The following is a 22,680-nucleotide window of genomic DNA, read 5'->3' on the forward strand; positions in this document are numbered from 1 at the left end:
GCATAACCCGTGCATATGCACAGTACAATTAAAAAAATTATAATTATACACATATGGATTCAAAGTATACTCTCTCTTTTAATGTTGGAAAAGTTTAGCTATAAAATTGGTTGTAGTCTAAAACTACAATCTTACTCAATATCTTTTTATTGGAGGTAAATTTTGACAAATCCACCATTGGATTACATCTTCTTCTTATATCCTCCATACTTGCAAAAATTTTAGGAAATTAAAGATCAATAGCTATGTCATCAATAAATTGTTTAAATGACAAGTTTTGGTAGTTTAAAATTATGCATAAAATATAAACTTATAGATCATATAGTAAATAATATCTGATTGATACAAAATTTGACTTGTATATTAAGAGTGTAAAGAACATGGAATTCAACGGTTAGATTTTCAAAATATGTAGTAATATTTACTTTATTGAATAAGGTTGTAACCTTATGCTACAATCAATTTTGTAGCTAAACTTTATCATTTTAAAAAAAAAAAAAAATTTTGGATATACACATGAGTTTACTCTTTTATTTATTTATTGGATTTTAGATGATTTATTTATATTAGACACTTCGTTTTTTGCACCTCATTAACTCACCGAGAACAAAAATTTTAAAAACTTAAATAGGACATGAGGCACAAAATTAAACAACAATTGGAATCCAATTTAGAACCTAATTAGATTTTCTTTTAGTTTTGCCTATATATATATATATATATATATATAGAGAGAGAGAGAGAGAGAGAGAGAGAGAGAGAGAGAGAGAGAGAGAGAGAGAGAGAGAGAGAGAGATTATTAGCATTGAATGTTAGCAACTCAAACGAAACTTAGCCTACAAAATAATCCAAAACTATAGATTTATATTGAGGATACATTCCATTAAATTACTTTAAGGATATATTCATTATCCATTGTAATTTTATTAATTTATATATAAACATAAATCTTAAATTACATCTAAGCTAAATAAGAATTGCAATTGGAATTAACGTTAATCATAACTCTTTTTTTTTTTTAGGAAACGTTAATCATAACCCTATATTAAATTTTGGTGTTTATCCAAAGAATAAAAAAGTAAAGGGAAAAAATTGTTTGATAAGTTAGAAGGAACTTCTCAAGAAGTTGATATGGGAAAAAAGAAAAAAAGAAAAAGAAAAGAATATGTCCATGAGGCGTTAAATTAGAGAAGATATAGATGAACAATGATTACACGTTAATTTAGTTTTTGCTATTCAATTTGATTAGGTCTCTCTTAGGTATAGTAGTTATATGCCACCAAATAACTAAATTTAATTTTTTAAAAAGAAATTTAATAAATTTTCTGCAATTTGGTATAGCCACTTGGCGCAACCACAACTTTAAGCCCAACTTTTATTATATAGTATATATTAGTCGCAAATTTGTAATACGCACGAGAACCTACCTATTTGTGTAGTAGACTAAAATATTTTTTATAAAATCCTAACTTGATTATGAAATTATACCATCACATAAATTACTCCAGTCTTTTATGTTCAAATTTGATAAGGAAGCCATTGCTTGAACGAGCAATGGTTATAAAATCCTAACTTGATTATGAAACCATACCATCACATAAATTACTCCAGTCTTTTATGTTTAAATTTGATAAAGAAGTTGGCTTGTAAAAAATTTGCCAGATGTTTTTAGATATAGCAAAACAAAATTGAAAATTCAAATATAAAAACTTTCAAAATGCCAAAAAATATTAAAAGAATCAAAAGATTCATTGTCTAGAAATTATTGAAACAAAACAAAATATATGTGTGATTACACAATAGAGAAACATAAGAGAAAGATGTGTTATCTTCAAAAGAATGATCCATGGTTATAACTGTTGAAATCTGCCAAATTGTTTTAGATATTACAAAAATAGTCAAAACCTACAAATTATAGAAACAACATAAAAAAATGTGACTATAGTGTTACCTTTAAAAGAAATAATCCATCACTATAGTCGTGGAAATCTGTCAAATAATTTCAATATTGCAAAATAATATCTCAAAAATTCATATGTTAAAAATTCTGAAATGCCAAAAAATATTAAAAAATCACAAGATTCATTATTTAGAAATTATTGAAGCAAAAAAAAAAAAAAATGTATATATAACTACACAATAGATAAATATAAGAAAAAGATAGGTTACCTTAAAAAAAAAAAAAAAATACATGGCTATAATTGTTGAAATTTTCCCAACAATTTCAAATATTACAAAAAAAAAAATGAACCCAAAAATACATATGTTAAAACTTCCAAAAGGAAAAAAGAGTTAAGAATTAAAAGATTTAGAGCCTACAAATTATAGAAACAAAAAAAAAAAAAAATGTGACTAATGTTGTAAATCCAACCAAAAATGAAGTTTGATAGATCTAAAAGCACCCACAACTAACAGTGGATAGCACATGATCAAAAATCTTAAATTTGTAAACAAACTTAAAACCAAAGCAATAAAAATTGGAATGCTTATAGTCTTATTAGCCATAAACACCTACGAACTACAAAGATTTGTCATATAATAGATCTAAAAACACCCACAACTAATATTGGATAGCACATGATCAAAATCTAAAATTTGTAAGCAAATCCTAAACCCAAAGCAATAAAAATCGGAACTGCATACGGTCTTATTAACACCTATGAACTAAAAAGATTTGTTTTTTTCTTAATTTGTTTCTTGATCTTACATGAAGTTAGCTCCGAAGAAGTTCATCATGTTGGGATTGTGAGCCATGAATCGGTTCATCAATTGTTGCTTTTGGATCTCATTGCTTGTGGGATGGCGCATCTACTTTTTTTTTTTTTTTTTTTTGGAGAAATAAAAATGTTTCATTAGTAGTTTAAATCCTATTCTGCCATTGGATTTACAACAAAGAAAAAAAATTAAATAAATGGTCTAAGGCATCCTATAAAGGAAGAGACAATCTTATACTGATGTAGCTTGTAATAAGATTCACAAGTAATACAGATAACAATGATTTATAACATGATCCCGCAAAGAGCTTTTGAACCTTCAACAGAGCAATATCTAATAGAGTACCTTATAATATCAAACAGATGGTAAATACTTGTTTAGATTGAAGGGCAGGGAGTAAAATTCTTCACTCCTTGTGTCACCCTTGAAGGACCGGAACTTGTCCCACCAATGTTTACCTCTGTCTTTCCTTTTACCTCTGTCTTCCTGATTGTACGGTCTCGATGCAGTGTGTTGTCCAGGAAATAAGCCACACAGCCAGCAACAAAAGGTTCTTATGAAAAAGTGACGTTTATGATATCGTTGAACCATCTTGCTCCTGTATGCCACGCATTTGCTTTTGATCAAACATGATTGTAAACTTCACGAGCAAGCTATGATTGTGAAAGATGGGAGAAGTATGCCGAGGAGGAGTATCTCCTCAGCTAATGAGGTGGAGGTCAGAAAGTGTGTTTTGTCGTCCAAGGTGATGTTTTAGGAAATTCTATTGATGAAGATATGCTTTGTGAACGTACAGGACAAATGAGAGTTGGGAAATATCTAAGGGAAAGCTGCTACCACCGCATTGAATGCTCTGTAGCTAACTCTTTGGCTGCATTAATGAGGAAGTGATACCTGAACAGTAGTTTTTAGCCTTACAGCTACTCTCCAGAGACTTCAAGAAGGTGTTGATGTGATAGGGATCAACACCAACAATTTAACCTACATGTGGAGGGCAGAGATGAAGGCAAAGGGAGAGTATAAAATAGGAAGAAGGCAATGAGAGAAAGGGATCGAAAAATTGAGAGGAAAATACTGTAGCAATCAAGAGTTTAACTTGTAATCAAACTTGAGAAGAAATATATAAGAACTGATCTCTTCGAATTATGCCGAGGACAATTTTCTTTAGGTTAAACTAGTCTATCTTCATTTTCTTGTCATCTGGATCCACTTTGCTTGTTGTCTGACTCATTAAAGCCCAGTTTTCCAACCAACTTTCTACAAATTCATTGTATTGAGCTCTTTGGGCCTAAGTTCATACATCCTTTGAGCTTGGGAGCCAAACTGTGGCCTTACAATATATATATGTATGTATGTATGTATGGCACTTAAAAATCTTTCCATAATACTTGCTAACATGTATAGTAGCAGAAGTGCTAATCATATATAAATTTCTTGTATATATGACTAAAAACAAATTCCATAAATTACAAAAATGTAAGTATTTAGACTGCAATGTAAATGTTTACCTATAAATTACTAGTCATAGCCATTTTAATGTTGCCATAAGTGAGGAAATAATCAGCATAATCAATTAAGAACACCAAATCAAAAAATAATATCAATAATCAAGATGAATTGCATTATCTAATTTTTTTTATAAAAAAAAAAATCATATAATTTAAGTAGTAATTGAACTACCTTAATAGAAAAATAGATACTAAAAAAATAAAAATAAAGATAGCTCTTCTCACATAAATCTCCTAATTTCATATGGAAGATGAGTTCCATCCCAAATAGATTTAGTGATAAAATTTTGACCGAAATAAAAATTCCATAAATTATATATATATATATATATATTTATTTATATAAAAGTATCTAAACCTTCTAGGGTACCACAATCAAAATAATTTCAAAAATAGATAAATAAAAGTACATAAAGAGAAAACAAAATTTGTATTGCAATGTAAATGTAAAAGTTTCCATATAAATTACCTGTGTGTATCTAAACCTTCTAGGGCACCACAATCAAAATAATTTCAAAAATAGATAAATAAAAGTACATAAAGAGAAAAACAAAAATTGTATTGCAATGTAAATGTAAAAGTTTACATATAAAATATCTGTGTCTAGCCATTTTGATATTGACATTGGTATCTAGCCATTTTGATATTGCCATAAGTGAGGAAAATAATTTGCACAATCAATTAAGAACACCAAATCAAAAAATACATCAATAATTAAGATGAATTGCATTATGTAAAATATTTTTAAAAAATCATAGAATTTAAGTAATAATTGAACTACGTTAATAGAAAAATAGAAATGCAAAAAAATAAAAAATAAAAAGAAGATAGCTATTTTCACTAAAAAGCCAAATCCTTTCTTCTACAGTTCTTTACTTAATTTTGGTTTTTTATTGATTGATTAGCGATCTTAAATAGTAGAGTAGAGTATACTTAGTAGAGTTTTAGTTCAACTCAATTTCTCTTGGATTCAAACTTAATTTGTGGAGTTGTAAAAAATAATCAAGTTAGCTCAATCGAATATCACGTTGCTGTTTTTTTTTATTTTTTATTTTTTACGTGTAGTAATTTGGTTTTTTTATTGATTGATTTTAGCATTCTTAAATAGTTTTAGTTCAACTCAATTTCCCTTGAATTCAAACTTAATTTGTGGAGGTGTGAAAATAATCACGTTGCTGTTTATTTTATTTTTTTAATCCAAAACATTGTAGCTAATAGGTGTAGTAATATAATTTAAATGAAAAAAAAAAGGATTAGATGAAGATGAAGATTTTGAATTGTAATCAAATTAAGAAAAAATAGATAAAGAAAAGAATTTGTATTGTAATTAAATTAAGATTTTTATCAATTTAGAAATTATAGGAGAAGAAGAAAAGAACAAAAAATTATATCTATTTTTTTAGGTGTAGTAATTTGGTTTTTTTATTGATTGATTTTAGCATTCTTAAATAGTTTTAGTTCAACTCAATTTCTCTTGGATTCAAATTTAATTTGTGGAGGTGTGGAAAATAATCATGTTAACTCAATCATATATCACGTTGTTGTTTATTTTATTCTTTTAATCCAAAAAATTGTAGCTAATAGGTGTAGTAATATAATTTAAATGAAAAAAAAAATGAGGATTAGATGAAGATGAAAATTAAGAAGAAATAGATGGAGAAAAGAATTTGAATTGTAATTAAATTAAGATTTTTATCAACTTAGAAATTATAGGAGAAGAAGATAAGAAAAAAAAATTATATCTATTTTTTAAAATATTCTATAAATATTGCTACAATTTAATATGCATTAGACCATTTGATTTAGAGTGGTATACATTGCTGCAATTTAAGAAGTATTGGACCTCTTTTTTTTTTTTTTTTTTAATGTAGTATATGGTTGATGCAATTTAAGATGCATTAGATATCTTTTTTTAGTGGAGTTATTAAAAAATAAGAAGAATTAGATTACACTATGTTTACATTGCTGCAATTTAAGATACATTATTTTTTTTTTATGTAAATGTTTTCTTTTTAAATCTAAAAATCTAAATTTTTTTTTACAATTTGGTACCGCCACTTAGTGCAACCACGGCGTCTAAGCTGAATTTTTATTATATAGTATAATATATATATATATATATATATATATGTGATTTTGGAACTTCAAAGAAGAATGTTAGGGCATGGTTAAGAATTGGGTTGGGCTTTCTGCTTCCCACCAAGTACAATGATAGCATTATTGGGCGTCAATAAAGCCCAAATCGTAATTTAATTCAAGAAGTTTTTAAATAATAAGTTAGCATCAACCCAAGGCAACTATTAAACCCTAATTTTAAAATTTTGGATTCAGATACTCAACATACTAGGTATAGTGATAATAGTTTAGAGGTTGCCCCAAAGTGTATTTGCAACTAGATCCATTTATAATAAAATGACTGCCATTTACTTACAAGAAGTTTTTTTTTTCTAGCTAGGGATCAGTGGTAAAATATATGACACTTAAGTACTATTGAGGACTCTTTTTTGCGCCACATAGCATTACTTCATTGGCAACCTATGCCACATCAACATAGTATTGATTTTTGGGTAAATTTCTTTAAAACCCAAAATAAGCTTTTATCTCATTCAACTACAAGAACTAGGCTCACATGGCCCACAACATCTTCACTTCAAGAGATGGATTCATGGTCCACATTTCCTCTTCATCAATTGGGATAATAACCCCACGACATCACTAACATCAACATTTGGATTAGGCTCAAGTAATGAATCAAAGCTCACGGCCCATATTACCTCTCTCATATACATGAAAAATGACTTCTCTAACAAAAGCCATATTTACACAAAATGACAACAAAGCCCAAGGTACGTCATCTCATCTTCGGCTTATGATCCAAGCTCATGAGTCTCTTTGGAGAAACTTTGGGAGTCATGGTTTGGAGGGCCAAGAGGTATGCTCAGTAAAGCTCTAGCAGTTTAAAGTTGATAAAAGAAACACGTTGCTTGGTATGTCTTCTCCAACTCCTTGAACTCTGATGAGTCAGTGTGTAGCGGGTAACTTATGGCAAGCCTCTCTTATCACACAACAATTAAAATGATAAAACTCTTCATTGCTCTCTTTTCCTAAAACTTAATATTCATCATATGACAAACACTCAAAAACTCCAGCCATCTAAATGCTGAGAAAATAACTATTCATTCAACCTCCAACTGTTCCTATATGAATTTAGAAACCTAATTATATTATTTCATATAAACTATATTACTATTTTCAGCTAAAATCCAACTCAAACACATGGCTAAATCTGATTGGCTATCTTCAATCTCCAGATATAAAATATTCATAATATCTTTAATACCCAGCTGCCATCTACCATAATCAGATCAAATATTCTCCTACCAGCTGCTAGAGCAAAGTATTAAATGCTCTTTTTGCTCACCAAGATTAAGTCGCAACACCATGAGACATTGACTAGATCTCTAATGCTTCATTAACTATCAATCAATCATTTTATTATTTATTAAAAATGTGTTGTAATAGAATCTTGAACCAAAAATATAAATACCCAAAAAAAGAAACCTTTCCAGCAGAACACCAGCAATGTGTTCAACACTTAACACTTGGCAGACAGTGACATCCCCAGTCATTTAATGCTTAAATCCTAACAGCCAGCTGCTATACCTAAAGCAGCAATATACCCTTAAAAGAGATCTTACTATTTTCAGCCAAATCTATGAAATAAATGCTGAATATTCTCTCTAGCAGCCTGACATTATCTAGTTGACCTCATCTACTTCTGCCCCAAGCAACAACTGTCTTATGACAGCTATGACAACTTTTTCTGATAGCTGAGACAACTTTTTCAAAACAGTTGTGACAGCTGACCTAGCAGCCTTGAAATTACAGATTTTTCCTATTTGGCTAAAAACCAAAACCAACCAAAGAAACTATCTTTTTTTTTGCTAAAATCCTTTCCTTTTTTGTTGGTCTTTCCTCTAGCTGCTATTACCCAAAACAGCAAGAACACCTTAAAGCTGAACATACCATTTTAGGCCAAATTTTAGGATGGATTTTCTGAAAATTCATTACTAATTGGGACAGATTTTGTCTAAGATTCTTTACTAAATACCCCCTTAAACTCAGTTATAAATAGAACTCCTCATCAACACACTAATAGAGAAGAACAACTCTTTCATAAACTTCTCTATTTTCCCTCTCCCTCTAATTTTCTTCTTAAGCTCTTAATGAAGTTTTAAGATTCTGAGATTTTAGTTTCCAAATTAGGAACTAAACTCTTCAGCCCTTAGTTGATAATTGCCCTTCATAAGCCCTTATCCATCCTCCAGCAGAAAATCCCAGCAACATTGCTAAACATACTACAACACTATTACTCCTCTTATACTCATTCTCTAACTCTCCATATTCAGAAAATACATTTATCTTGCTGCCCATATCTCTAAACATCTCTTTCTCCATTTCTTTTACACAATCTCATACACACTTATTACACTATTACATATAACACACCACAACTCTTCTAAACTCCACTCTCATACTCTCTCACTTTGAAATTCTTTTGTTTTGCTGCCCATAAACATATCTTAATACTCTTCTCCACCTCTCTTATAAAAGTCTTTCTCATGGAAGACATAAACTTCTAATACTAAAGCCCTTCTACTAGAAGGCACCAAGATCTCATATCAAAACCCTTCTCTTAAAAAGCACAAATACTTCTTACAAAAGCACTTCCCATGGAAGGCACAAGATTATCTTACAAAAGCCCTTCCCATGGAAGGTAATGCTATTCATAGCTTCATAATAACTAAATGAGCATTATCAAGGAGAAATTCATTTAAGTGCATGATAAATGGGACAAACTTAACCAGCCTCTACACACAGTTGGACATACTCTTGTCCCTCTAGTTGCACCCATTTTCTCCCTTCAATCTTGAAGTTATCATGGCATACTGTCTCTCTACCGCTGGAGTCATTCTATTGGAATATTATCAACTTACTAATGCTACACAACTGGAGCTACAAATCATACAAAAATAAGTGACTCTGCTTCCATATCTTTAAATTTACATCATTGAATACATGATTACTTCACCTTTAAATATATATTACTTTATTTCAACTATTTTTATAACTACTAATCAAAGCTATTATATCAAACACAAATTATTTATTTATTCAACTATTATCATGATTCTTAGACTTTGAGCTTTACCCATTTTGTAGGCCTAAAAATACGCCGGTAGCCATTGGACTACATGACCCAATGTTGAGTTCTGGATGCGACTCCCCATACAAACTTGGGTCTAGCAAGGTCACCCCTTCCGCAAACAACACGTGACTACGCACCGAAAAACGGCCCCCAATAAGTACAAACACATATGTAGTTTTTAGATAATGAGTTAGCCTAAAAGTAGTAATTCCTTCATCCTCGTAACCTCTTTAGGTTGGTTGGTTCTAACTTCTTCAATTTCATATGATCTATGAGGTTATGTATTAAAGTTTGCTAGCTAACATGTTGGAGTCATCCTAATAATTTTTTTCTCTGTGACTACCCTTACAAGACTCTTTTCGCTTGATTTTATATGATTGGGATATTTTAGCCATAAATTTAATACCATCAAAACATAGCGCAAATGTCGTCGGCACCCATATACTCGTCAGCTTCACGGAAACCAACGGAAGAGTTAGGCCGATGACATCATACAAGACGACCCCACAAGGAGACTCGAAATGCATCTCTATAGGCCGACAGGAATGCTAGGATGGAGCAGATGACTAACAGATTTGGAGAGGCTGACGGGGTTAAAGAGACCGATGGGTTTAGCCTGGCTTAACTTGACCCCCATGGATATCTATGTAAGGAAATTTCTTGTATCCCACAATTAACCCTAATCAAAGGAATCCCTACAAGGAAAGGATCTTGCAAAGTACATGCATTAATAAGGATCTTCCCTACAAGGAAAGATCTTTTCTACCAAGAAACGAAGGTCAGTTCTACACTACTATAAAAACTCCAAAACCTTCACAAATCAAGGTACGCATAATTCACTCCAGTTTTGGCACTCTAGAGTTGTGAAAGTTTTCTAATTTAACCTTCAGAGGGTATTTAGCCAGTACCACACCAATACTCTCTACAAGGTCTTCTTTGTTTTTGTTTCGCAGATTCTGTATGAAGCACGTGAGGACTGTGTGGCTCACAGACGATTTTAGACATCATCAGTTGGCACCGTCTATGGGAATCGTAGAGAGTAAAACAGTAACAACCATATTACCACTCCTTAGACAAAAAGTTGTATGATACTCACTCGCTCGATGACAACCAATAACCATACTAGAGAAGAACCACGCATTGCTGCCCTTGAAAGACAGGCACAGACCTTAGCTGCGGTGGTGGAATGCCTTACCAAGCAAAACTACGACTTGGAAGAATAGTTGCGCCAAAGGGATGTTAGGCCCAACAGTCACGGGGAGGAGCAAGAAGGCACCAGCGCCGAAAGGAGGGACAGAGAATGACCGGAAGGAAGCCATGCCCCAAGTAGGCAGGAGCGATAAGATACCAGATGTCCGTCTGTCATAGATACAGCACCACCACATATGGTTGTGGAGATGCAAATGATGAAGGAAAGAATGGACTTCATGATAAACGCCCTCATGATGAACGCCCTCAAGGGGTGGGTGTCAAACAACCTTGACGAGTTGGTCCATCGGAAGGACTTGCCTTTCACAGCACCCGTCACTTCGTTCCCATTTCCTGCAAAGTTACGTATGCCGCAGATAGAAGCCTATGACGGGTCAAAGGATCCCTTGGATCACCTAGAGTCATTCAAAACCCTCATGTACTTACAAGGTGTGGTAGATGAGATCATGTGCCGAGCCTTCCCAACTACGCTGAAGGGTCCTGCGAGGGTGTGGTTCAGTAGATTGACGCCAAACTCCATCAGTACCTTTAAGGAGCTGAGCGCATAGTTTGCCTCATACTTTATCGGGGGACATAGGTATAAGAAGTCCATTGCATGCCTAATGAGCATTAAGCAATGGGAGGACGAGGCACTGAGGTCTTACATAACCCATTTCAACAAGGAGGCTCTCTCAATAGATGAAGTTGATGACAAGATACTAGTTGCTGCATTCACCAATGGTCTGCTGAATGGGAAGTTTCTGTTCTCTTTATATAAGAAAAACCCAAAGACTATGACAGGTGTGCTTTATCGAGCTACTAAATACATGAATGTAGAGGACGCGCTGCTAGCCCGAGAGGAGAAACCCAAGAAGAGGGAAAGGCAAGAAGATACCCGGTAGGAAAAGGGACAGAAGATGGTTAGAATCGGAGACCGACGGGAAGATAGGCGCTCCAAACCCCTCACTGGAAGGTTCACCAACTTCACCTCGCTGACTGCCTCGATTGATTAGGTGTTGATGTAGATCAAGGACGACACGACCTTGACGTGGCCTGGAAAGTTAAAAGGAGATTCCAGCAAAAGGTCTAGGGACAAATATTGCCATTTTCATTAGGACCACGATTACAACACATCTAAATACTATGACCTGAAGCAGCAGATTGAAGCCCTTATTAGATGAAGGAAACTATAGTGATTCGTTAGCAAAGAAAGGATAGATCCACCACATGAGCAGGTTTCTAAAAGGGATAACGAGCACCCCAAGCCACCCATAGAGGATATAAGGATGATTATAAGGGGTGCTACAGCTTCAAGTTCATCCAAGAAGGCCTGTAAGACTTACCTTAGGATGGTTCAAAACGTCTAGCTGATAGGCTTCGTCCCAAAAATGGTGGGGGTCGACAACCTTATAATTGGATTCTCGGAAGAAGACGCTTGACACCTCCACCACCCATACGACGATGCACTCGTTATTAGTATTCGGGTAGGGGACTACAATACTCTCTAGGTCCTAGTTGATAATGGAAGCTTTGTTGATATCCTCTACTATCCGGCATTCCAACAAATGAGGATAGAAAGAGAGCGACTCATACCAACCAACGTGTCACTCGTTAGGTTCGGAGGAACAGGGGTATACCCCTTCAGCGCGATCACATTGCCTATGACGGTCGGTGACTACCCTTAGCAAATTACTAAAGACGTCACATTCCTTGTTGTCGACTGCTCGTTTGCCTACAATGCCATACTAGGTCGACCTACCCTCAACTTATGAAAAGCTGTGACTTCAACCTATCACCTGATGATCAAATTCCCCACCGAGTATGGAGTAGGAGAGGTACGTGGGGACCAAGTGGCAGCATGAGAGTGCTACATAGCAATGCTGGAGATGGACGACCACTTGCAGACCATAAACATTGAAGAATAGAGAGCGGTCCCAGAACCCATTGAAGGATTAGAAGAGATACTTCTCAATAACTCTAGGCCCGAGCGAACGACTAGGATTGGTACCCTCGCCAGTCCGCCAGTCCATCAAGCGCTCACGGCATTCCTAAGAGAAAACCAAGACGTCTTTGCTTGGAGTCATGAAGACATGCCCAGGATCGACCCTTCAGTCATGGTGCATAAGTTGAATGTGTCACCCTCTTTTCCACCTATTCGTTAAAAGAAACGAGTGTTCGCCCAAGAATGAGACAGGGCTATAGTTGAAGAAGTCTGCAAATTACAAGATGTAGAGTTCATCAAGGAGGTGTACTATCTCGACTGGCTGGCCAATGTAGTGATAGTTAAGAAAGCCAACGGGAATTGGAGGATGTGTGTAGATTTCACGGACTTGAACAAGGCGTGCCCCAAGGATAGCTACCCCCTCCCGCGGGTTGACATCCTAGTAGACTTGACAACAAGACATCAGTTATTAAGCTTCATGGACACATTTTCCGGTTACAATCATATCAAATTAGACGAAGCTGATCAAGAGAGCTTCGTTCGTCACCAGTCAAGGCCTCTTCTGTTATAAGGTGATGTTGTTTGATCTCAAGAACATGGGCGCAACATATTAGAGGCTCATGAATAAAATGTTTGCGCATTAAATTGGAAGAAACGTCTAAGTTTACGTAGATGACATGCTAGTAAAAAGTCGAAGGGAGGACGACCATTTGGACGACCTTAGGGAGACCTTCGACACCCTTTGCTTTTACAACATGAAGCTCAACCCGAGCAAGTGTGCATTCGAGGTGATGACTGGAAAGTTTTGGGGTTCATAGTGTCTCAAAGAGGTATCGAAATCAACCCTGACAAGATCCGGGCCATAATGGAGATGGCACCACCAAGAAACGTGAAAGAAGCACAAAGCCTCAACAGTAAGGTGGCTACACTGAATAGGTTTGTATCAAGGGTAACAGACAAGTGCCTACCTTTCTTCTGCACGTTGAAGAAGTCTTTTGAGTGGACGGCCGAGTGTCAACAAGCATTTGAGGATTTGAAGGCTTACCTTTCTTCCCTGTCCTTGCTAAGTCCCTCTAAACCAAGGGAAGAACTATTCCTCTACTTGGCTGTATGCCTAGCTGCCGTCAGTGCGGCCTTAGTTGGAGAAGAAGACAAGGTGCAGAAGCCTATGTACTACACTAGCTAGGCATTCCGTGGCATAGAGGAAAGGTACCCACTGATGGAAAAGCTCACCTTCGCTTTAGTTACAACAGCCCGAAAGCTCAAGCCATACTTCCAAGCCCACACTGTGGTCAATCTGACAAATAAACCCCTACGGCGAGCAATGAGTAACCCTGAAGTGGTTGGACGGATGGCACTATGGGCAATAGAGTTGAGCGAATTTGATGTACAATACCTCCCACGTACTACCATAAAAGGACAGGTGGTCGCTAACTTCATTGTGGAATTCACCAACATGGAAGACCAGGGGGCAAGAGAACATCCTCAATGGATTATTCACACGGATGGATCGTCTAATAGGCAGAATGGTGGAGCAAGTATAGTGCTTCGTTCTTTAGAAGGGGACGAGATCGAGTGTATGGTTCGTCTTGACTTCCCTGCAACCAACAATGAAGTGGAATACGAGACCCTGGTGGTAGGATTGGATCTCGCCAAAGCCGCAGGGGCCATAAGTGTGGTTGTATACTACGATTCTCAAGTGGTCACAAGCTAGATGAACGGTGACTACGAATGCAAAGGGAAAAGAATGAAGAAATACCTAGAGCAAGTAAGGAAACAGATGGGCGAGTTTTAGACCAAGTTTGTTCAAATCCCCAGGGAAGAGAATGAGCAGGCCAACCGTCTTGCGAAAGCCACATCAGCAGAACACATGATCATCCCCAGTAAGGTACTTTCTTTTGTTTAGCTCTTACCTTTGATAGATGGCGTCGAAGTGCAAGAAATAGACTCAAGAAGCAACTGGACCACATCGATAGTTTCTTATTTGAAAGACGGCACACTACCTGACGGTAAGGAAGCTACAAGAAAGCTGAAGGTTCAGGCAAAATGATAAAGGATGTCTTGTACAAAAGAGGCTTTTCCCACCCATACCTAAGGTGCTTAGGCCTCAAGGAAGCAGACTATGTCATGAAAGAAGTCCATGAGGGGATCTGTGGGAACCATTTCGGGTCACGATTGTTGGTGCACAAGTTGATTCGGACTGGATACTATTGGCTGACGGTAGCACGAAGTAAGGGGTAGCTGATTGGGATATTTTAGCCATAAATTTAATACCACCAAAACATTGCTCAAATGTCATTAGCACCCACATACTTGTCAACTTCATGGAAACCAACGAAAGAGTTAGGTCGACGACACCATACAAGACGACCCATAAGGAGACTCGACAGGCGTCTCCATAGGCCGACAGGAATGCTAGGACGAAGCAAATGGCTGATGGATATGGAGAGGCTGACGGGGTTAAAGAGGCCGACAGGTCCAGTCTGGCTTAACTTGACCCCCACGGATATCTATGTAAGGAAATTTCTTGTATCCCACAATCAACCCTAATCAAAGGAATCCCTACAAGGAAAGGATCCTGCAAAGTACGTGCATTAATGAGGATCTTCCCTACAAGGAAAGATCTCCTCCACCAAGAAACGAAGGTCAGTTTTACACTACTATAAAAATCCCAAAACCCTCACAAATCAAGGTACGCATAATTCACCCCAGCTTTAGCACTCTAGAGTTGTGAAAGTTTTCTAACTTAACCTTCAGAGGGTATTTGGCCGGTATCACACCGGTACTCTTTGCAAGGTTTTCTTTGTTTCTGTTTTACAAGTTTTGTCTGAAACACGTGAGGACTGTGCGACTTACTGATGATTTTAGGCATCATCATTATATATATATATATATATTTATTTATTTATTTATTTATATTAAGTTCAAATTTGGGCCCAAAATTATATTTGACCCCTAAGAAATGACCGTTAACCAAAAAAAATATAATGGCAAATTAACCCATATTTGTAGCCCCTCCCCTTAAAAAAGAGAGAGGAGATTTTACCTTTAATAAATCCTTTTAAATTTGATACCAACATGAACAACAGTCTCTAGTCCATAAGTGCTATAGTTGGTTTATGTCACCACTCATTAGCTCGTTTACAGTCGATCATTAATCATGAACCAATTACAATATATATTAGTTTTTGAAAAGAAAAGAAAAGAAAATAATGCAAATAATTTTAAATCTAGTGTTGGCGATTCAACATTGTCAACTAATAATGTTGATATACCAAATTTTGAAAATTTTAATACAAAATCTTGACAAATTGAAATAAATAAATAAAAATTGATATTAGTTCATTAAAATGTATTTTAGATTGCATATGCAAATATGAGATTATCATATAATCAACACGATAAATGTATTTGGAAAAAATTATTATGTCCTTTAATTTTATTAGTTTATCTTTCCTTAATACCAAATAGATGTTTGCTTTATTTTTCATCTATTCATTTAATTTTGAATCTTAATACATGAATAATGAAAAGAAAACATTAATTCATTGTTAAACTCCAAAGATGTAGCCCTAGTTCCATCCCTGCTGTTCACTATCATTGCCCACCATGTCGAATTCATCATCCCAATTATCATTGCCTCCATGTTTGACTCATATATATATCGTCCCAATTTTTCATTTGGTGTAGCTTAATAGCATCTTGTCAACCTTTGAGAGGTTAATCAAAGAGAAACTTATATAGTAGGTCTTATGAGATTGTCTCATGAGCTCTAACCAAAAGACCGTCGTAGTAAATAAAGGGTCTAAGGACATGTCGAAAAGGTTGATGGTTATCTTTAACCTGCTTTGTGCTGCGTTCAATAAGATCATCTTCATCGCGGTATGAAGGAGAAGAGGAAAGAGGGGGAGGGGGGGGGACTTATGGGATTCTACAACTTAGCTTATGAGAAAGAAATATATTACTGTTGATTAAAAACACAAAGAACAAGAAAAAATGCAGATACTTAAGGTTGCTTTTTTGAATAAATAAGAAAATTTCAATTTCCCTTTTCCACCACCCCTCTAAGAAAAGGAAAAATAAAAAATAAAAAAAAGGACTAAATATTCTCTTTAATCCGAATCGTTGCTTTGTTTAATGAATTGGAAATTGTAGGCTGATAAAGTATATATTAATATTATTATTGCAAATAATATGCAGAATCAAGCATAAAATCTTAAGTCATTTGAAATTGAATGCATCTTCTCTAAAGTTGACATTCCTTCCCCACCCCTACCCCCTCTCTCCTTCTTTTCCCCAAACTGCAATAGAGAAGATTCTGTCTCCAGTGCTCACTTTGCTGTCAAGTGTGAAGAAGAGACACATGACATAGGTATACGTCTAGGTGCACCATATGTCACAGTGATTGTGATCTGTGACCAATGGTGGGATGTGATTCAAAAAATTGAAAAGCTAGAAGAATCGAATAATGACTAATGAATGAGCAAGGGGCTACACTATTGATGATTACATGCATGTATGCTGTATCTATTAATGACTAATTAATGGGCAAGGGGCTACAGTACTGATCATGACTACATGTATGCTATATTTTCATGTTGACCATGCATTATGCTTATAATTAATGGCCATGTCACGTACCATGGATAGCTACTAGGCTCTGCTACAGGTAGGTAATATTCTCTGACATGCATGTTGTGAGGTCGTGGCAGATTCTCAACTTTAGTTTCAAGGATTCTTGTAAATCGAATAAGAAAACAAAGAAGAAGATGCATGGATTTGATTGGCAAAAGTCAAGTAAATATTCGTTCTTCTACTCTTATTTTTCTCCTTTCTTTTTCATAGGAAGAGTAAGTTTTAGCATTTTGACCAATACCAATGGTCTTGTTTTGGAAGAGTAAGTATTAGCATTTGTGAAAACATTAAACAATACTACATAGGATTTGGGACTGATAACAGAATGTTATGTTTTTCTGTCAGTAAAAACCAGAGAGAGAATATGTTTCTTGAAGAACCCAAAATTGAAAAATTAAAATTTGAAAAAAGAAAGAAAGAAAGAAATATTGAATTGCTACTTTCATTACATTCTAACAAATCTAGAGGCAGAGGCATTGGAACAAAAAGTTACAGTAGTTAGAATGTCCATTTCCTCCACAGAAATGGAATTACTTTCCACAATGTTACTGATGACTTGCCAATTTGCTGATCTTCTTATCCAATTACATCATATTCATATACGGTGAATTTGATGCGGGGACCAATGCACAGAAAGTGGAAATGATTTGGATAAACTCTATCTTTCTCCACATCAGCTAAATGATTCTACCATGACAGATTATCAAATATAGCATTCAACCAAAAAATTATAAATTCCTAGTACATCATTCAACTTAAAGAAAAAAAAATTCAAGGTAATGTATTTTGCAAATTACATTACCATGCATGAAAAATAAGTCAAATTATCTGGCACTTGAACATGAAATTGATTAAGCATTATTTCATATGAGAGTCAAATATCAGTGATGGCTGAGGCACCTATATTATTATGGTTTTGATGCCATTACATCGTATTATTAAAGTATTTGGCTATTTGCACATTAAATGAATGAGATTCAGATACTAAGTCTTTCTAGGACCTTGACATTCTCTAGTAACTGTAATGAATTATTTAATTCCATTTCATCTTGGAGGATAATGTTGTCTCTTATCAAGAAAATTCTTCTTGTCACCCTTGCTCCATTTTATTACTATTCTTTCCATAAATAATGCTACCATCCAGAACCGAAAGCTCTTCTGTAACTATTTGCAAATCCTTTTATTCCAAAACTTTTTAATAGTACAGACATTCCACAAGATTTTAATTATCGTTACAGTGTGATACTACATGCTGACTTGTTTATTAGATCACCGTCAGCAAATCATAGGGGGCATTTTCTCTTATCCAAACAAATATCTGAAAGAACTCTCTCTTTTTTATCCATTTAAAAAGTTTTAGACTGTTTTTCCTTTTTTGGATTAAACAATGGAATCCATATCCTCCACAGCCTTATAAATAAGGGGCAATGAAATCTCAAATAGCCAAGCCTCAGTACACAAACAAGCTTCCTACATTACAAACCCTTCTCACTTGCGTAGCTTTTCCAAAAATCCTTTAGCTTTCAATTTCATTTCAATTTGCAGTTAGCTGCATTGCAAGTTATTTCTCTGCTTTTCATATAGAACTTGTTCCTTTTCTTTGCAAAAGCAAACAAAGCTGATTTGATATGGATAGAGTTAGAGATTTGGCATCAAAGAAGGCAGCTGTGATCTTCACCAAGAGCTCATGTTTCATGTGCCACAGCATCAAACAACTCTTTTATGAACTTGGTGCGAGCCCTGAAATTCATGAGCTTGACCAAGATGCCAATGGGAGGGAAATGGAGTATGCTCTACGAGGGCTGGGATGTACTCCCTCTGTCCCAGCTGTGTTCATAGGAGGAAAGTATGTAGGCTCAGCAAAAGATATCATATCCCTCCATGTTGACGGGTCTCTCAAACAAATGCTCATAGATGCAAGGGCCATCTGGTTCTAGCAACTCCAAAACAAGCCTCATACTATGTTAGTTACTGCAGTAGAAATGTGATCAAAGCTCTAATACCACATGTAGAGGAAAAAGTTGCATTAAGGGCTTTGCTTTTTCTTGAGTTTTCAAGCTAACTGTATGATAAAAGTTACACAATATGAAAATAGGCTTCAGAGTTTTGATAAAAAAACTCAGACAATTGCTTTCAATTGTACGGATCACAAAATCAAATAAAAAGTATACTTGTGGATCCAGTGAAGTTTTAAATTTTCAGGATTCCTTCCTATCAGCCAAAGCATAGACCAGACAAATATCAAATTAAAGTCTCAAATGAATGTCTTGATCATACATAATTCCAGAGATTCTCAATGGAGAATAATAAGCAATAGCGCTCTCATGCAAGATAAATTGCCTTAGAATAAAGCTACATTGCATTTCTTTTTGATGAGTAATCAGAATTGTTCCAACTGAAAAACTTATCCACTAACTAACAGTGAGCCCTGTATATGAAGAGACAATATCATTAGTCATATAAGATGCTTATAGTTTGATGCACTTGAACATTAGATTGTTTATGTATATATAATATATATACAGATATATGAGATATGTATATATTAATTACTAGACTGAGACCTACTTAATGGTTGGTTCTTAACTGTATGGCTCACATTTGATTCTTAACTGTTTGGCTCTGTCACTTAAATTGGACCCGTGGTGCAAGAGATATCAACACCATTTAGCAGGCTACTTGGTAAATTTTATAGTAATGGCACGTGCATGGCTCCTTTGCCTAAAGGGGGGGACAAAAAGTTGATGCTGCAAATTTTTATGTCTCCCAAGTATTCCTTCATATCCAGAAAGATAAAAACTTTTAACCTCTGCCCATATAAACTAAGTACAGATTCCTCAATGAAAACATGGAGATGCCGGTTAGTGTAGTCGGTAAAAGTTTCTTGACAGCATAATAAAAACCTGGATTAACTCTCACCTTCATTGAGGATGGAGGGTTCAAGGGATAGAATGCAGCTATTGCTTATTGTGTAGCTCATAGGCTACACTAACTTCTAATGAACTTAAAAATAGAAAACAAACCGTGCAAAATCATACATAAATCATATATCAACATGTACAATCATATATATGTAAATATAAATGTTATGTATATAACATATGTACATGTGTTTCCATTTCCAAGAAAATACAACCATATGTGATAAGTTGCATGTGTGTTGCTAGTGCTACATACCCTATGGCTGAGCATGAATGCTATGCAATTAAAGTAATGGGGATGACATCAATTTTGTGGTCCATTAGCTTGTCCAAATACTTATTTATTATGTGGTTCATTAGCTCATCTAAAGACAAGAATTCTGTCCCGTTTGGCTCGAAGGGAAAAGTTGACACATGTGGTCATTCATGACATGCTCATCAACACGTGAGAACTGTTCTAAGCACAGAAATACCACATATATGAACCTTTGCCCTGTGTGGTTGCGTGTGAGAAGGAATCACACAAGGTGGTGGGCACAACACAAAGAATCAGAGCCACCGAAAGCCCATCTCACTCGCAAGCTTTATGCATAAGAACTACAAAAAGTGATCATAAGAATCTGGTTTAAATTGACCAGCCCCATAGAATTTTATACTTTTGTTATGTCATGATAGAGAGTTCCAAAAAATCTGCAAAAGCTGAAGAAATGGTCAACAGGATGAACACGTCTCCCATATTTGATTGTACAGTTTTCGTCCATCTGTGTTGGAAGGAGTAATAAGAGTCTACATATCAGATGGTTATACACTCAAAGCTAGTCTAATAAATTGAGTTATATGAATGTAGAAAATATGTCTGCCAATTTGTTAGGCCTATTAGAAACACAGTAGTCTTTGTCTTAGAAAGTTTCTTTATTGGTTTGGGCATCTTAATAAAGCACATTCTCTTTTGAAATGTTCTTGTTTAAAGAAAGCAGTCCACTCTAAGCTGTCCCTATAAATAGACTAGCATAAGAGCTCAAATTCAAACAACCTTAAGCTTCAAACTCTTTTCTCCATAACCCAATTCTCCTTCCCCAAAAGCCACCATAACCATTGGATTGAATTCAGTTTGAATTCGATCCTTGATTTTAAGAAATTACAAAACAACCTGCAAATTTCTCTAAATTAGACATTCCAATTATCCTGTATTACTTATTAAGTAGACAGGACTGTCAAGATGGACAAGGTGACAAGATTGGCTACAGAGAAGGGGGTAGTGATATTCACCAAGAGCTCATGTTGCCTGTGTTATGCAGTCCACATTCTATTTCAGGAACTTGGGGTGAACCCCGCGGTTCATGAGATTGACCAAGACCCTGAAGGCAGGGACATAGAGAAAGCTCTCATGAGGATGGGATGTAATGGGCCTGTACCAGCTGTGTTCATTGGAGGAAAGCTGATAGGATCCACTAACGAAGTCATGTCCCTTCATCTAAGTGGCCACTTGATCCCAATGCTGAAGCCTTATCAGCCTTTATCTTAAATATTTTACTCCAATATCTTTTTTGGAAGAATAAATTGGGCTCAAATTAGTAGTATCTTCATATTGAATAGTCTTTATATATAGTGTTTATGTGTGAACTGTGAAGTGCTTGTAGCATTTGATTATTAGTAGCTATAGTGTGTAATCTGTTTGCTATTCTTAATGAAGTTGGCTTTAAATACTATGTTTACATGTGTTAAAGAAATTTAACTAAATTTGGTGATTTTTTTTTATTCTGAAAAAGCTTCAGAGCTGCTCACTGTTCCTGTCATTAACTTCAACCAGTAATTTCAGTTAAAATTGTGTCTAGCAGAATAATCTTACTTAGGATATAATCCCATATCAAATTCCACACCTAATCAATGTGAAATTTCAAAACCTTCTCTCACATTCAATCTCTAAATATATGCAAATGAACTTGGCATGTGAACCAACAAATAAATAAACCAGGCACTGATACCATGTTAGAGCATCGATCCAACTGAAAAGTTTAAGCCATTAAGAGGAGGTCCAACTAGCATTAATCCATACCAAAGTCAACACCTTGTTGGCATGGAACACTTCAATATGAAGTCACAGTCCTAATAAAAGTGAACTTTTGATATTTACCATCACTGAAAATTGCATTTGATAGGACACTAATCATCTCTCTCTCTCTCTGCATGTGCACATACATTCATTCTCATGCATGCAATGCACAATACCTCATTATCATATTTTTACAGAGAATTGTCTCCACATCCTTTTTAATAAATATTAAAATTTCCAATAGGAAGAAAGCCGTAGGGAATTTGAATTATCAATTTTTGACAAATAACAAGTGAAATTGGTTTGAGCATGTTCCCAAGTGATCCTGCAATCCCAGATACCCTAAAGTGCGTTTGGCTATTTTAATTGGAGCTTCATCTTAAAATACAGTAAAATTAATTGTTTAACATCAGTGTTTTTAGGACATAAAATGGGTTCTTAAGTGGAAGAAAGCAGCGTTACTTTACCAACTTTCATAAAATAAAAGCATTATTTCTGTGAGGGAGAGA

The 22,680-nt window shown here is 35.1% G+C and overlaps 2 protein-coding genes across 2 annotated transcripts; both read left to right on the forward strand.

Annotated features, from left to right (window-relative positions):
- The first annotated feature begins 18,624 nt into the window (after positions 1–18,624).
- On the forward strand, positions 18,625–19,379 carry LOC126708994 (glutaredoxin-C11). The gene has a single exon (XM_050409057.1). The coding sequence runs from the start codon at positions 18,826–18,828 to the stop codon at positions 19,132–19,134; it is 309 nt and encodes a 102-aa protein (XP_050265014.1). The 5' UTR covers positions 18,625–18,825; the 3' UTR covers positions 19,135–19,379.
- Positions 19,380–20,986: 1,607 nt separating this feature from the next.
- LOC126709914 (monothiol glutaredoxin-S11-like) lies at positions 20,987–21,827 on the forward strand. The gene has a single exon (XM_050410282.1). The coding sequence runs from the start codon at positions 21,338–21,340 to the stop codon at positions 21,641–21,643; it is 306 nt and encodes a 101-aa protein (XP_050266239.1). The 5' UTR covers positions 20,987–21,337; the 3' UTR covers positions 21,644–21,827.
- Positions 21,828–22,680: the final 853 nt, after the last annotated feature.

This window comes from Quercus robur, chromosome 12 (genome assembly GCF_932294415.1).
Source record: "Quercus robur chromosome 12, dhQueRobu3.1, whole genome shotgun sequence".
NCBI lineage: Eukaryota > Viridiplantae > Streptophyta > Magnoliopsida > Fagales > Fagaceae > Quercus > Quercus robur.

Bases quoted from the DNA above. Each gene is read 5' to 3' on its own strand.
- LOC126708994 (XM_050409057.1), top strand. From the start codon at position 18,826: ATGGATAGAGTTAGAGATTTGGCATCAAAGAAGGCAGCTGTGATCTTC.
- LOC126709914 (XM_050410282.1), top strand. From the start codon at position 21,338: ATGGACAAGGTGACAAGATTGGCTACAGAGAAGGGGGTAGTGATATTC.